At 44.6% G+C, this 16,368-nt stretch overlaps 1 protein-coding gene across 2 annotated transcripts in view; it reads right to left on the bottom strand.

Moving 5' to 3' along the window:
• Positions 1-16,368, bottom strand: part of Scap (SREBF chaperone) — a 53,609-nt gene that overhangs the window by 28,136 nt on the left and 9,105 nt on the right. For both annotated transcript variants that reach the window (XM_021206075.1, XM_021206076.1), the window contains exon 2: positions 4,261-4,479. In XM_021206075.1, coding sequence (XP_021061734.1) covers positions 4,261-4,382 — 122 coding nt within the window. In that variant the 5' untranslated portion in view covers positions 4,383-4,479. The remainder of the gene's footprint in view (positions 1-4,260; positions 4,480-16,368) is intronic.

Genomic DNA, 16,368 nt, shown 5'->3' with positions numbered 1-16,368 from the left:
CCTGCCTCTGCCTCCCGAGTGCTGGGATTAATGGCGTGCACCACCACCATGCCTGGCTTATATCCTTCTTTTATGGAATGGTATCACTTTTATGTCCCTTACCATTTATAACTTTGAAGTTTATTGTATGATAATAATAAAGCCCTTCTGGGTCTCCTTCAGTTACTATTTGCATATAATATCTCTTTCTAGCACAGCATTTTCTGTCTCTTTGTGATCTTATAAACTATAGTGCCTATCTCTATTGAGATTAGGAGACACTGGAGACACACAGCCAAGAAATGGTCAAAGATGTCACATGATACACCTCCCTAGAGATAACGAAGGTGGGAGATTCTCATTCTAGGTTTTTGTTTGTCTTTGTTTTTCAAGTCAGGGTTTCTCTTTGTAGTCTTGACTATCCTGGAACTGACTCTGTAAACCAGGCTGGCCTTAAACAAGAGATCTACCGGCCTCTGCCTCACAAGTACTGGGATTAGGGTTGTAAGGCACCAGGGCTTAAATTAATTTTTTGTATGGGTGTTTGCCTGCATATATGTGTCTGTGCTGTGCTCACAGAATAGGCCAAGAGAGTCTCTGCAGCTGGAGTCACAGATGGCTGTGAGCAGCCATGTGAGTACTGGGAATCAAACCTGGGTCCTCTGGAAGAGCAGCAAGTGCTCATAAGTGCTGAGCCATCTCTCTAGCCTTTTGCTTTTGTTTACTCGAGACAGGTCTCACTGCACAGCCCTGGGTGGCCTGGAACTTGCTATGCAGAACAAGGCTTTGATCTAGCTATCTCTGCCTCCTAAGCACTGTGACTACAAGTGTGACCCCAAAGCCAGTTCACACACTTCCCAGGCGGGAGAGCCGATTACTGAATCCTCCAGGGCTTCCCTCCTACTTATCTTTCTTCTGGAGCAAACTGTGAATGATAAAGTGGTCTGTGATGCCTGCAAGCTTTGGGGAGTTGTTGTGGCTGGTTTTGGGGTTTGTTTTTTTTGTTTTGTTTTTTTTTTTGTTTTTGGTTTGTTTTGTTTTTAACAGAGTCTGTAAGATAAGAAGAAGAGGAAGTTCTTGCTTTGAATGTTCAACTGGGCAGTGTCATGGCACGGTCTAAGGAGCTGGCCTCTGGGCCCCTCCAGAGTCCAGTCTTCAGAGCAAAGGTCAGGGTGCTTTGTAACTTTGATCTCAGCTACTCTGGCTGACCTAACCATAAGCACAGACAGGCTTAAGTTACTCCGATTTCCTTTTCTTATTGTGAAAAGAACATATAAATGTCTCAGAAGACAAAGAGGCAAGCTGTTACATTGCCCATTGTGTGACCGCAAAGGTAACCATAGAACAACCTGAGATGTGGACAGAAGGGGACAAAATGGTTGAGTACAGGCCACTCCAGCTGAGATACACAGCCCCAGCTGAAGATGCCAGTCACTCCCTGAAAGGAAAAGCAAGAGGGAAAGGGACCAAACCCGTTCTCAAATTCCTGCAAGACTGTCATCCTCGGGAGGCTTGATACACCTTCATCGTGACACCTTCACCTTGACACCTTCACTGTGACACCTTCATCGTGACACCTACATCGTGACACCTTCACTGTGACACCTTCACTGTGACACTAACTTCCTCTCTGAGCTGGATTCTATGTACCCTTACCCTTCTCTTGCATGCACACACACACACGCGCGCACACACACACACACACACACACACACACACACACACACACACACACCAGGGAAGGTCTAAGGCAAAGTCTGTCTCTGAGCTGAGCCACCCTCTTGGGTCCTAGCAGCCTAACCTCTAGGAAATATAAATACAACTTTTGCTATAATGTCTATTTGCTACAAGTTTCATCAGCTTTTCCCAGTGGATGGAGTTAACAGTTACTACACTTAGGAACCAGGCAGGAGAGAATTTTCCAAAGCCCACTTACAAGGCTCAGCACTCAGTCTATTTGAAGGAGTATCCTCAGATCTCATTCACTGACGCCTCAGCACCAGCTTAGAGAAGAAAATCAGACCCCTGGTGCTGTCTGAGGAGCCTGACTCCTGTATACACAGCCTCTCAAGCCCTGATTCTTCAACCTGATGGAGAAAGGTGCATTCGTAAGCCCTCATTAGCCAGCACCCCTTGAGTCCTGCTCTGTGCCTTTTAGAGGGGACTTGGTGATGAACGAACAGGGTAAACACAGCCGCATTGCTATCGCTCAGGTAGCTGCTGGATCTCAGGAGGGAGAGCAAGTGCAGCGGTCCTTTGGGTCTTAACAAATCTCACCTAAGGAAAAGAGAGCAGCAGTTGAATGGAGCCTGACTATCTGACACAGTTACTAAAAGCTGGCTGCTACCCATGCTTTGCTTCCTCTACGCACCTCAAGGCTCTGACAGAAAGGGAGTTGTTTCAACAGAAAAACTTCCCAGAATAGAAAATGACATTGGGGTTTGCATACCTAGGTCCAAGATGTCAATGAGTTCTTGTCAGAGAGAAAGGAAAGAAGAAAGGGCATCTCTACATTATGGCTCAGACAAAGTAGACTATCTCCAAATCCCTACATGGTAAAGCACCCAGGGAACAATGAGCACAAAAGTCACGCTCTAGGGGGCACCCTGTACTACACAGGTGAAGGAACCACAGTTCTACAGGCTTGGCAGTGTGTCACCCTGTAAAATTAGACAGCACTAGCAGTCCACTGAACTTCTGACTCTCAAGCTCCCCCTCTGGCATCAGTGTAAGAAATTGGCCTGGACTTCAAAACAGATCTGTGCTTCCAGAGTAGAGATACTAGCGCTCTATAGGAGATCTACCTGCTTAGACTTTGGATGGCACCAGGCTGTGTGCTACTCATGCCAAATGGGTGAAGATGCCAAAAGACATTCAGGTAAGGCTGTTGAGATGGCTCAGTGGGCAGGACACCTGCTGACAGGATGGACTGAGTCAGTCTATCAGGCCCACATGGCGCACACAGAGTTTTCGTCTGACTTCTACACAAGCATAACAAGTGAATAAAGAAGAATGTAGTGAACTCTTTTTAAAGATACCCCGGTGGGGCTGGTGAGATGGCTCAGTGGGTAAGAGCACCGACTGCTCTTCCAAAGGTCCTGAGTTCAAATCCTAGCAACCATATGGTGGCTCACAACCATCTGTAACAAGATCTGATGCCCTCTTCTGGAGTGTCTGAAGACAGCTACAGTGTACTTACATTAATAAGTAAATAAATCTTTAAAAAAAAAAAAAAAAAAGATACCCCGGTAGCTTGCCATATAAATGGAGAAGCTGCTGAAGAAGCCACAGAAGTAGTTCATCCTCAAAAAAGTATTTTTTGGGGGTCTTAGTGTGGTGGCACACAGCTTCAACCTCCCTACTAGGGAGGCAGAGGCAGGCGACCTCAGTGAGCACCAGCCTAGCCTGGTCTACACAAATGCAAAGAGCTTAGAGTTTCCAGTGTGTAGTGCCCAGGCGTGGGGACCTGTCACAGCAGCAAACTTAGCTTCACCAAAAACCTCCTCAGTGAAAGCCCACTGTTTAGCCCACCTTCTATACGGTTCTGACAGTACCCATGTCTGAGAACCTGCCTTATCCTGTAAGACTCCATACAGTTCTGATACCACCTTATGCCTCAAAACCTGCCTAACCCTCTAAACGAGACCTAGAGAAATAAAACACTAAAGAGGTCAGTTAACACAGAATTTTGACTTTTGCTTTTTTTTTTAATAGCCAGAAGTCCTCACAGTACTCCTAATTCATCATGCAGCATGTGTCATTATAAGTATTTTATAATACGCAATACAGTTAAGTAGGTTTTAAACACCAATGTACACTGAGCCAGAACGAAGAGAGGCACGCAACAGGGACAGTGACATGGGCCAGGCATGTCACTAAACTCCCGCCTCCTTTGTGGAATGAAGCGAAAACTGGACTGTTTCCTAAGTACTGTGAGGACAAATAAGAAATTTAATTATATTCCTGACTTGGCACAGGGAGGAGGCTATCAATGCATGATACTTATCTTTCTTACTGTAAATTAGGGAAAAGTCTGGGATCATTATAACACATTGGGAACAGGAGCCAGTCTTGAGCCAGACTTACAGCACAGCATTGTACACTGTGAATCTGGAAAACTTTTTTTTTGTGCTAGGAATTGTACCTAGGGCTTTGAGCACACCAGACAAAGCTCTACCATCGAGCCACACCCAAGCCTGTAGGGAGCTCCATCACAGTTAGGTTTAGTGTCCATTGTCACCCCACACTGTTCTGCCACATAGGGGCAAACTGAAAGCTTACCAGCAGGCTACGATGCAGAGTCCTGTGAAGAGGATGATGGGAATGGGATAGGATGCGCAGAGCAGCCCATGGTTGTAGAAGGCCTGAGATATCTTCTCACGAAGCCTTTCAGTCAGGGTCATCCTCGGCTAAGTCACCTTGTTGCCATCCCGGAAAGTGACCATGGATCAGCCCGGAAGATGCTGGATATCATTTACAGCAGACATCATCTGCAGGTACCTAACCAGAAAGGAGAAAAGTAACGTAACATTAAGTACTTGGGAGTTGGAGAGATGGCTCAGCAATTAAAGAGTACTGGCTGCTCTTCCAGAGGACCCAGGTTCAATTCCTGGACCCACATGGAAACTCACCCCACTTCCAGGGGATCCAAGACCCCCTGCAAACAAAATACATGCAAACAAAATGCCAATGCACATTAAAAAAAAAAAACAACCAAAAACCTCTAAGTACTTGGTTCTATACACCAGGACTGCTACGGGGAGGGGGCAGTTTGTGGCTAAAGCCTGCTTTCAGAATATGTAGAGTCTGGAGATGAGAGTCTCAAATAGGCATAAGTACACACACAACCTTGGTACCTTTGTAAGCGACTGCTCTCTTGATACAGGACCTAGCTCTCTGTAGGTACTAAGGGAAAGGAGCTCTCGGTGAAAACTGCAAGTTCCTCATTTGTGTTGCAGTGAGAACAGAAGCTCGTGTTAAAAAGCAAATTAAGGGTTAGCATAGCACAGTCTGGAAGAGTGAGGAAGTTAAGTAAGTGGGCTTATAGTTGGGTATGAGATAACCCCTGGAGCAATTGAGAAATACATGTAAAACACCACTGTCCTTTCTTTTTTTTTTTTTTTTTTTTTATTTATTTTTTTTTTTATTATTATTTTCTTTATTTACATTTCAAATGCTATACTACTCAACCACTGTCCTTTCAAATGTCTTGTTTCTAATGCTAATCATAAAAACAGACTGCGTTTTAAGTAAGGATGGCTTCTAACAAGAAGCTCCTGCCCAGAAATCACCTCAGAGCACCCCATAGACAAGGAGTTAAACATGAGTCAACCAAGAAAGACTGCAGCTCCAAATGGTAGCTGGGGTAAGAAGCAGCGCTCTGCTATCCCCTAAATGTGAACACACTGCTTAGTTTCATTAACAGCACTTAAGACATCTGTGAGGTTGGAGGGTAGGGACACAGGCTAAGTGACTAGCAGGAAGTAGACAGTCAATGTGAGTAATTGACAGCTGCTGATGGACAGAGAGGGGCTTCAGTCGCTCCTGACTGAGAGCAGCACATGGACAGTGACTGCAAACCTAACTCCTGGGGCAGGCCAGGGGACACTTGTGGGTCCTGTGGACCCCACCTCACTTGCTCCACCCACAGTAGCCCAGAGAACTAGCCAATCTCACAGCAGTTCCCTTGGTCTTCATCTAGTCTTCCCCATAGCCCTGTAAGCCTCTCTACTTTGAAGTTCAGTGGCTTCTTCCTCTCTTGAAAACCCTTCCCTCTTTCAGGAGTTTCTATCACCTTTCCTTAATTTCTCATATTTCTTCAATTCCTTACTTTTCTGTAATAATTGTTAATAAAGTTTGTTTCTATTTTGCAAATTCCAAGAATCTACCTCTTTAATTTTCAACAGCATGAGACGATGAACTTGGAGCAACTGTTCCAAGTGATCTTTAGTGGCTACTGAGTGCCAGCTCAATAGGTCACTTGGTCACAAACAACATGGCTGTGGCTCTCTGATACTGAATCACTTTCAGTCCAACCAAACAAGCCTAAGAACTTCCTCTCTAGCCCAGAGTTCTTAATTCTCGACCATTTTCCATATTAGGAGTTTTGTTTTTGCTTTTTCAGATGCTAAGTATCAAACCCAAGGCCTTACAAATACCCAGCAAATGCTACCCATGACCCACATATCCCAGCCCCATATTAGGCATTTGTAAAATGCCTATAGAACATGCCTATAGAACAGACAGCACCTTCAGCTGCTCTGCCAAATGAGTGTTCTGAACATCCTCCCTGTCCTCTTCTGTACACAGGCCAGACTGAGAGAAAGCCTCAGAAAAATCTTGGCAAAGAAATACACACCCCCAAAACACATTCCTGAACAGATTACTAATAAAGACTGTTCAGTAGGATCTGTCCTCAACATAAAACACCAAAAAGCTTAGGACCCTGAAATGCCAGTCATCAAAGTAAACTTACACAAAGGCAGTAGGACTGGCTTGCAGTCTCTGCTCTTGGTTCACAGTTGCTCCTTAGGAGCAAGAACAGATAAGCCCTACTGTTCCTGCCTGCTGTCAGCTGTCCCCTTTTAAAGTAACCGCAGCCCACTGGAACTCACAGGCTCCTACTAGGTCCACAGGGCCTGCCTGCCTATCAGTCAAAGTCCACTACCTTGACTCCGGCCATACCAGCTGGGCCTCATTCTGTGGACACGGGCTTCTGAGCACAATGGAGGAGGAACTGGCTATTACTGGCAGTTTCTATTCACCCCACAGAGATCACTGCTCCTAAGATCCCCAGGCTATTTTGGCTTCCAACCTTTCTGAAGACTGGCTCATCAACTTTTGTTTCCAGTCTATAAGCCACCCCATAGCCTTCCAATAAGTCCTTTTTCTTGTCCTAACTTAAAAGTTAATTTGCTATTTGCTGCTAATTTTAAACCAATCAAAATAGAAAATTCTTACAGAAAGCCAAAACATTTAGAATTCTCTTCTTAGTATAGTTCTCTAGTGGGTTTAAGGTTCACATCTGTTCCACATTGCTGTTTCCTTGGTCTGTGCAATTGGGAACTTGCTCAGACATGTGTCTGGGCTTGATTAAGCTTCCTGATGACAACCTGGGCTATAAGGATGACTCCTCAAGTGCCATAACCAGAAATCAGAGACAAAAGGAGTCACAGTGTAACTATTTCACAAATCAAAAGGAATGGCCACCACACCTTTTACCCTCCTGGAAGCACTAGACTTAAGGCACACATTGAGTTTCTAGTCTAAGAACCTTCTCTAAGGGGATAAAAAGAAGTCTCTGTAGGTCTCTTGGGAGTGAACTGAAGCAGCGGGTGAGTGTGGCCGATACAAGAAAGAAAGTGCTCACAACAGCTCCACTATCAAGTGGCTTACCCTCAAAAGGCGGGCCACTGAAGTCTCCAGCAAATGGACCCATTCAACCGCGGGGCCCATACGGAGACCCCAAGGGAGCAACTCCTTGCTCCAGCATCCCTCTACCCTCCCCTCCAGCTCCTAAGGCAAACCAAACACAAAGAAGCACACCTGGCAGAGATGCACTAGCAGGAGGCTCCCTGGAGACAGGCTACCTTAACTAGTTGCCCCAATCTCTTCCCTTAAATGTTTCCCAAGACCAAACCTGGATATTCTGTCTCTAATCTTTATCTCCTATAGCCTCTCTTCTACGCACATCAGCTACCCAGGAAAGGGACCAGCCTCTGAAATGCAGCTCTTAGATTAGTAAGAGGTAAACACTAAAGCTAACATCCCCTGACATTCTGTAGCCAATACAAGTTTCATTGACATCACTCACACTAACTGCTAATTCTCAGAGCATCTGGAAAACAATCCCAAATTTTAGCTCATGGCGAAGTCCCCCTGTCTGAACCTAGGAGAGGAGATGCTATGAATCTCTATCACTCAGTGCAAATGTTAACGCAAAGCTATTCCAAAGCAAAAACGTACCCAACCTGAACCAACGACCTGCTTTTCCTACACTGCCCCAGTTACAGGTTGCTTCAGATAAAAATCTACAGCCCTTCTCCCTGAATTTAAAGAGACAGTCTTGCCCTGAGGGACTAAGTAGACCAAGTTACATAAAAATTATAAAAAGAAGAAGAAGAAGAAGAAGAAGAAAAAAAAAAAAAAAAAAAAGAAGAAGAAGAAGAAGAAGAAGAAGAAGAAGAAGAAAGCTGGGCATGGTGGCACAAGCCTTTAATCCAGGATGCAGAGGCAGATGGATCAATCTCCAAGTTCCATTTCTATGGACAGACACTTCTCTGAGGCAAGCCAGACTGGCCTAGTCCAACAGAGCAAGTTCCAGAAAGGCTAGGATTACACAAAGAAACCCTGTTTTGAAAACAAAACAACAACAAAAAAACAAACAATTCTGCCTGTGCCTTTGGGGAAGACCATATATATAAGCAAAACCAAAGGAGCCTGTTATTAGAAGCCCAAGTTAGAGTTGTTTAAAGAAAAAGACAGTGCTAGCACAGGACAGAACCAGCCAGGAGGCCTGAGAGGAGCAGCCCAGCTCCAGCCACACCAGGGGGCTCAGAAGATAGAAGGCCCTCCTGAAAGGATAAGGGTGTGAATAGAGCGGAGAGACAGGGTGCCCCTGACCTTGAACTCATCCTGTTACCAGTACCAGCCGTTACCACTAATCCCAGGGCATTCCCTCACTCCTAAGGAAAGCCCTCTGCCTAGTTGCTGTTGTTCCCTGTTGCCTTAGCACTTCCTTCCTCACACCCACCACACCACTTCCAGTCTCCCCGGATTTGCCTGTTCTGGACATTTCAAACAATGAGATCATCCAAGGTCTACTTGTGAATGGCTTCTTCCATCCTGAGTTTTCAAGGCTGAACAATGCTAGTGAGTTATCACGGATCCTTCCAGTTTTAGCATTGAGTAACACATCACTGAACGCGTAAGTCACATGATGCTTATCCATTCAGCAGTTAAGAGACATTAGGTAGTTTTCAGCCTTTTCCCCACCCCCAGCTATTGTGAACAGTACACTAATGAGGATTCTTTCATGCTTTTTAAAAACTGAATTTAATTTGGGGGAGTATATTAGTTTTTAGAAGTAGTACTACTTGGTTATAATATAATTTTCTCCTAAAATGTGTGTTTTACATTAAATCTGTGTGGTCTATCTGAGCTCATTTTGGATAAAATGTAAAGTTTAAATCTAGGCTCATTTATTCATTTTCTGTCCATCTCTCTCCCTCCCTCCTTAACTCCTCACAAGGACAGCAATTTACTTTCTGTTGAAGACTTCCTCCTTTCCTATTGAATTACCTTGGCAGCTTGGCTAAAAGATCAGTCAGATGTATGGGTAATAATCCATTTTCAAGAGGCAGAAGCAAGATTTCTTGAGTTTGAAAGTCCAAGACCAGCCTGAGCTACATAACAACATGCCATACTGCCCGCCTCCCACCATGCATCTATTTACGGCTTCTCTACTTTTTCAGTGATCTGCTATTCATTACTACAACTACCAAACTTTGTTCATTTTTTGAGACAGGATCTCCCTGTATTGCTTTGGTTGGGCTGGTAGACCAGGTTTGCCTCCACCTCATGAGATACATCTGCTTCTATCTTCCAAGTGTGGGGATTAAAGGCGTGTACCACCATGCCCAGATGCAACTATTAAATCTTGAAATGGATAATGGTTCTTCACATGACATTCTCTTGTCTGTTTTTTGCAGTGCTGGGATTGAACCCAGGACCTTGGTCATGCCAGACAAGGATCCTACCACTGAGCTACATCCCCAGTTTTGGTTTATCTGAGGCAGTGTCTTACCATATAGATCACACTGGCCTTGAACTCTTAATTCTCCTGCCTTTGTTTACCTCTCTTTGCTTAAAAAACACATTCTTTTAGCTATTCTAGCTTGTTTGCCTCTTCAAACATTAGTATGTTTAGGAATAATTTTGTCAACAGTCTATATCTATGAAAATTCCATCTTTTTTTTTTTTTTTCCAAGATAGGGTCTCATTAGGAAGCCTAGATTTACCTTGAATTCTCAATCCTGCCTCAGCCTTCCAAGTGCTGGGATGACAGGCCTCATGCCACTGGGCCTGGCTTGCAGGATTTTTTTAAGATTTTATTTTTAGTCACATGTATATGTGTTGGGGGTTACTAGTATTCACGTGTAGTTACCCATGCAGCCTAGCAGCATCAGAGCTGCTGGTACTAAGAACTAAGCTCTGGTCCCCTGGAAAAGCAGTACATGCTCTTAAGCACTGAGCCTAAGATTTGGATAAAAGTTATATTAAACCTGTACATCATTTTGGGAAGAGCTAGATTTACACCTAATATCTCTTCCTTTCTTTTAGCAACCATGACTACAATTTGATTTCCGTTACTTGTATATGTTGGCTCTTCTATGATGACCTTTAAAATTGGGTACATGCCACAACACCTGTGTGATTAAAGGACAAGTCTGTCCCATAACAAAACCATTTTAAAACATTATAATCTTATTATTATAAAAGTGATGTTTTACAGGCTGGCAAGAGGGTAAAGTACTTGCACAGGCCTTATGACAATGAGTAGATCCTGGGGTCCTACAAGGTGGCAAGAGAAAACTGAATCCTGAGAGGTGTCCCTCGTTCAGACTTAACACGTGCATGCCTGCCTGTGCTTGCTCACGCACAAGTGTATACACAAATTAACACAGGCACACATACTCATGCACATATGCACGTGTGCACACAATTTTTAGGAAATACCTGTTGAGCACGATGGCTCATGCCTATGCCCTACACTGGGGAAGATGATGGCAGCAGATGAGATCAAGGTCACTTTCTAACTGCACACAAACTTTGAGACCAACCTGGGCTACATAAGATGAAAATAGAAAAGGGAGGGAAGGAAGGAGAAAGGGGAGGAAGAAAAAAAAGATTATTTAAATGTATAAACCTGTGTTTACGTTACTAAAAGAAAACTTTAAATTTCAAAATATGGACAGGATTTATTCCTGGGTCCTGAGCAAGTGATTTTTATTTTGTTTCTTGAGTCCATATCTTCTCCCCAAAGTAACTTAATACACAGTAGCAACAGTAGCAGAACAACAGCAATAAAGTCAAAATTACAGAGCTGCAGTGCCAGAGCCACCACTGTTTATTAGGCAATTATCTTGTACCAAATACAAATGTAAACAGTTGACACACACTATTTTCTTGGTTCATCCCATTAGCTAGGTCAAAACAGAACCAAGGTGGGGTTAGACCCCACAGATCCACCTGACTCTGTCTCCCCAGTGGTAGAATTACAAGCACTAACACCCAGCTTTTTACATGGGGCTAGAGACGGACCTCGGGTTCCAATTCTTACACAAGTATTTTACAAACTGATCTTAGTCCCTCCTCTAGTTTAATACCATTTATTTCACTATCTATAGCATTTCAGCTATGTAACCACACACACTCCTGAGTAAAATTTACATGTTGCAAAATCAAGCACCAAAAATACTGGGCAGGCCCCAGAACCCTACAGAATCCAATGAATAGCAGAATAACCCAACAGTGGTATCCTAACTGCAGACAGTCCCATCTCACTGTATTTGGTATCAATCAGCAAACTCAGGTTATCTGTACTTCTTCCTTGAAGACACTTATAGCTAATAGAGAGACCAATTTTTTGTTTATTTGATTTTTTTTTTTAACCACAATTTGGTCTTGAATGTATCTCAAAGGCCTATGTGTGTAATTCTTAGTCTGAGGACAGTGCCCTTGGGAAGTGATGTAGCCTTTGAGAGATGGGGTCTAACGGAAAGTCTTCCATTCACTGGGGCAGGTTCTTGAAGGAGATCACGGGATCCTGGCCTCTTTCCATTTTCTTTAGCTTCTTGGTAATAAAGGAAACAGGTGTGCTCTTTCACATGCTTCCACTAGGATATGCACCTCTCTGCAGGCCACAAAGCAACTCAACTGTGGAATGAGACCTGTCAAAATGGGGGTGGAACATGGTGGCTGGTGACTGTAACCCCAGTACTCAAAGAGGCTGGACCAGGAGGATCTAGACTTCCAGACTGTCCAGAGCTACTGAATGAGACTATGGAAAGAGAGAAACAGAGAGACAGACAGACTGACACATAGAACAAACGAACACACTGCTTTCAACTTGTAAGAACCCTGATCTTTTGGGCAGGGTAGCCACACTCACCACACTGCCTGTGTTAGAGAAATTTACTTCTATAGAATTCTTAGCTGTTTTTACTCTTAAAAATCTCTCTACTGCTACAGTTTATGAGACCAATCACCAACCACCAACCACCAATCACCAACCACCAATCACCAATCACCAACCACCAATCACCAACCACCAACCACCAACCACCAATCACCAATCACCAACCACCAATCACCAATCACCAATCACCAACCACCACGTTACTAAAACTGCTCTTCAGTTTCCTACTGTAAGTGAGGTAATTCACATCAGGCAAATCTCGAGTTACAACATGTCTGATGCATTATTTGTATCTCTCATCAGAATTTCACGAGCACTCTCTACCTCACAGACAACAAGCATGCTTTCTAACCTCACTCCTCATTCTGTATGAACACATGCGCAGTCCCTAAGACAGACACTTGATGGCTTTTCTCAACCCTCTGTCCCCTCTGCAAGCCCCACCAACTCTCCAGCTGAGTTGTGCCCTTTGCTCCCTCCTCTGCTGATCCTTGTACACTCAGAACGAACCCCGGATGCTGTACCTGACTGCAGGGGCTCTGCACGGCTGCCTTGCTCCTCCCCACTCCATCTCACACCACCTCCCTGACTCTGTCCTCTTCAGCCTCATTTCCACCAAGGCCTTGGCACATCCTGTTCTCTCTGATGCTTTGTCTTCTCTTTATAGGCTGGCTATTTTACATCGACCAGGTCTCAGGTCATTATACAAAAACAGCTCTCCTGACCACGTGTTCTCCATATGACTGCATACATCTCCAGTTCTCACAGAGCCTATTCTCTTTCAGACATTTAAAACTGTAATTATGAGTGCTATGTGCCCTGAAAAGACTATAAGCAAATTCCTGTCTATGGCTGTTCACCAGTGTCTAGAACAAGACTTGGTACAATAAGAACTTACTGTGCTAAATGGTGCACAGCTATAATCCCAGCATTTTAAATGTAGGAGGAGGATCAGGAGTTCAAGGGCCTAAGTTCAAAGCCATTCTCAGTTACACACTGAGTTCAAGGCCAGCCTGGGCTATGTGGGAATCTGTCTCAAAAAACAAAAAAACAAAAAAGCCAAAGTGGGACATGGGGATGAATATTTATAATACCAGCACCTGGGAGGCAGAAGCAGGAGAACCGGTGTTCAAGACCAACCTTAGCTATTTTTGTCAGTTTCAGACTAGTCTGGTAGGTTACATGAGACAATGTCTCTAACAGAAACAAAGGCTTAAAAACTTCCTAGATAGCCAGCTGGTCTATGGTGGCACACAACTTTAGTCATAGCACTCAGGAGGCAGAGGCAGGAGGAAGATCTCTGTGAGTTCCAGGTCAGCATGGTCTAGAGAATAAATTCCAAGGAATATACAGAGAAACGTCCTTGAAAGAACAAAAAAGCAAAAACAACCAACAATCAGATACTAGTTATCCAGACACTGGCCACCACAAACCTACCTCTCACCTCCCAGGGGTGATACAAGGCAGACCAGAAGCTCTGGCAGCAGACAGGCAACAATACCTTTTCAGAATAAAGTACAAAGTAAGGAACAGTGAGATGGTGAGAGGGTAAAAGTACCTGGCACATAAGCTTGACTGAGTTCTAGCCTCGGAACCCTCCCCTCTGTGGAAGGAGAGAGCCAGCTCTCCAAAACTGTCCTCTGACCTCCACATACGCTCACGTGCACACACACACTACAATAAATTGAATAAACAAACTAATGGGGGGAGTGTTTCATCCATCCGGTCTTTCACAAATGTCCCAGCCTAAAATCCCCTCCAACCTGGTATTTTTAAAATGTATGTGTGCTCAAGAGCGTCACATGATCGGCACAGGGAATGAACACAGACACAGACACACAGCATGGATCAAATGAGGAGGTCAGAGGTCAACGTTGTGGACTCAGTTCCGTCCTTTAACTTTTGTGCGGGTCCCAAGGCTGAAGTCAGGTCCTCAGGCTTGTGCAGCCAGTGCCTTACCCACTGAGCCAACACTGTCCACGCTTTGTTTACTTCTTCCCTGGACCGATGACATTTTAGAGAATGGTCCCCAGTCTAACAGCAGCACCCGAGAGCTTATCAGAAAGGCAAAACACCGGGCCTACCCGTATCTGGTGAGAGCCAGAAAAGTCTAGGAAAGGCCCAAACACATGCTCTCGGGGAAGCACTGCCATCAATCCGACAGCCCTAGAGTTGCCAAATTAATTCTGATGAAACATCTTTACCATATACTAAACTGGCAAATAGGGCAGGTAAATCTCCACACACACCCCCACCTGCACAATTCTAATGGTTATTAATTTTGCTCTCCGAATTTGCACCTGACATCTGGCTCATCTTCCAACCATAACAGTAAGGACAGTAAATTAAAATTAAAGATCTGCTTATGTTGGACACCATGCATACAAAAGCGTTAAATGTATATCTATTTACTGACTGCACATCTTTTTGATGAGGCCACACTTTTTAAAAAAATTTTATTAGATATTTTCTTCATTTACATTTCGAACACTGTCCCAAAAGTCCCCTATACCCTCCCCCCGCCCTGCTCCCCTACCCACTCACTCCCACTTCTTAGCTCTGGTGTTCCCCTGTACTGGGGCATATAAAGTTTGCAAGACCAAGGGGCCTCTCTTCCCAATGATGGCCGAATAGGCCATTTTCTGCTATATATGCAGCTAGAGAAAAGAGCTCTAGGGGCACTGGTTAATCCATATTGTTGTTCCACCTATAGGGTTGCAGACCCCTTCCGCTCCTTGGGTAATTTCTCTAGCTCCTCCATTGGGGGCCCTGTGTTCCATCCTATAGATGACTATGAGCATCCACTTCTATATTTGTCAGGCACTGGCATAGCCTCACAGGAGACAGCTATATCAGGGTCCTTTCAGCAAAACCTTGCTGGCATATGCAATAGTGTTTGCATTTGGTGGCCCCGAGGCCACACTTTTTATTACATGTTCAAAATATACTGAAATCCCTATGTCAGATCCCCAAGAATTAGAGCTATGGATGGTTATGATTTACTATGTGAGTATCTGGGACTCGAACCTGCATCCTATGCAAAAAACAGTTAAGTCCTCTTAACTGCCGAGCCATCTCTCCAGCCCTAATATTCCAATTTTAAAAGGGATAAACTGTGGTACAGAAAATGAGGAGGGCCAAATATCAAAACCTGTAGCATCAAACCAGGAAGTGATTTGCTTTCAAGAACAACTTGCTTCTATGGTTTTGCTGGCCATAGCCCACAAGACTTCTCTCGCAGGCTGGCTCTGCTCACTCCCATGACTTCCCTTAGGAGACATTCCAGGTTCTTGGCATTTCTGATTTCCTGGGGTCTCCACTGCATCTGTAGCTCCACTCACAACTATATTCACTGCACCCTCAAGGCCAACCCATGGAGATCCTGACTCTGACAGACATTCCTTGGTCTTTCAGGTTTTCCTCTGTTGTTGTTATTGGGGGGGGGGGTTGTGGGCTTTTGAATTGTTTGTTTGTTTTGAGACAGGGTTTTACTGTGTAGCCCTGGCTGTCCTGGAACTCGGAGATCTGCCTGCCTCTGCCTCCAGAGTACTGGGATTAAAGGAGCTATGGCTCAGTGGGTAAAGGCTCTTACTGCCAAGATGACGACCTAAGTTCAGTCCCTGGGAGCCACATGGTGAAAGGTGAGAACTGATTCCCCGAAGACTGTCCTCTGATTTCTATGGCAAAAACACACAAAATAAATAAAGAAAAGAAAAAGAGAAAAATGTGGGTGGAAGCCTCCACTACCCCCATAACTCATATTCTGCATTTCTGAAAAACTGTATCATATGGGTATTATCATGTGATCTGCCAACTCAAGCACTAGCTAGGGCCCCTCAAGCCATGGCTGCAGGGACCTCTAACTGAGCCCCAGTAGAACTCTAGGCAATCCTGTGCAGCAGGGCGTCCCAGGGCTCCTTTTCCAAAGCAGTCTCTCGAATGAGTTAAAGCCTTTCCGTGCTTGAGCGTGACGCTATAGGCAGAATCTGGCCGATCTCTGAGACGTTCTCAATGCGCCTTTGCTACTGCTCTGCTGCAGAGTATTGCATCTGGCTTCCTTAACAGTCCTACCGGCTTCAGCAGCCGGGCTTTCCTGCTCTCTCTCAGTATACTACAAGGTTTCCAAACCCTTCAGTTCTGCTTTATCCTCCCCACGTGCCACTATAAACCACCCTAGCTGAATTCTGCAG

The sequence above is a fragment of the Mus pahari genome, chromosome 10 (genome assembly GCF_900095145.1).
Source record: "Mus pahari chromosome 10, PAHARI_EIJ_v1.1, whole genome shotgun sequence".
Classification (NCBI taxonomy): Eukaryota; Metazoa; Chordata; class Mammalia; order Rodentia; family Muridae; genus Mus; species Mus pahari.
Note: the sequence above shows the minus strand (reverse complement) of the source record. Positions and strands in the feature narration are given on the sequence as shown.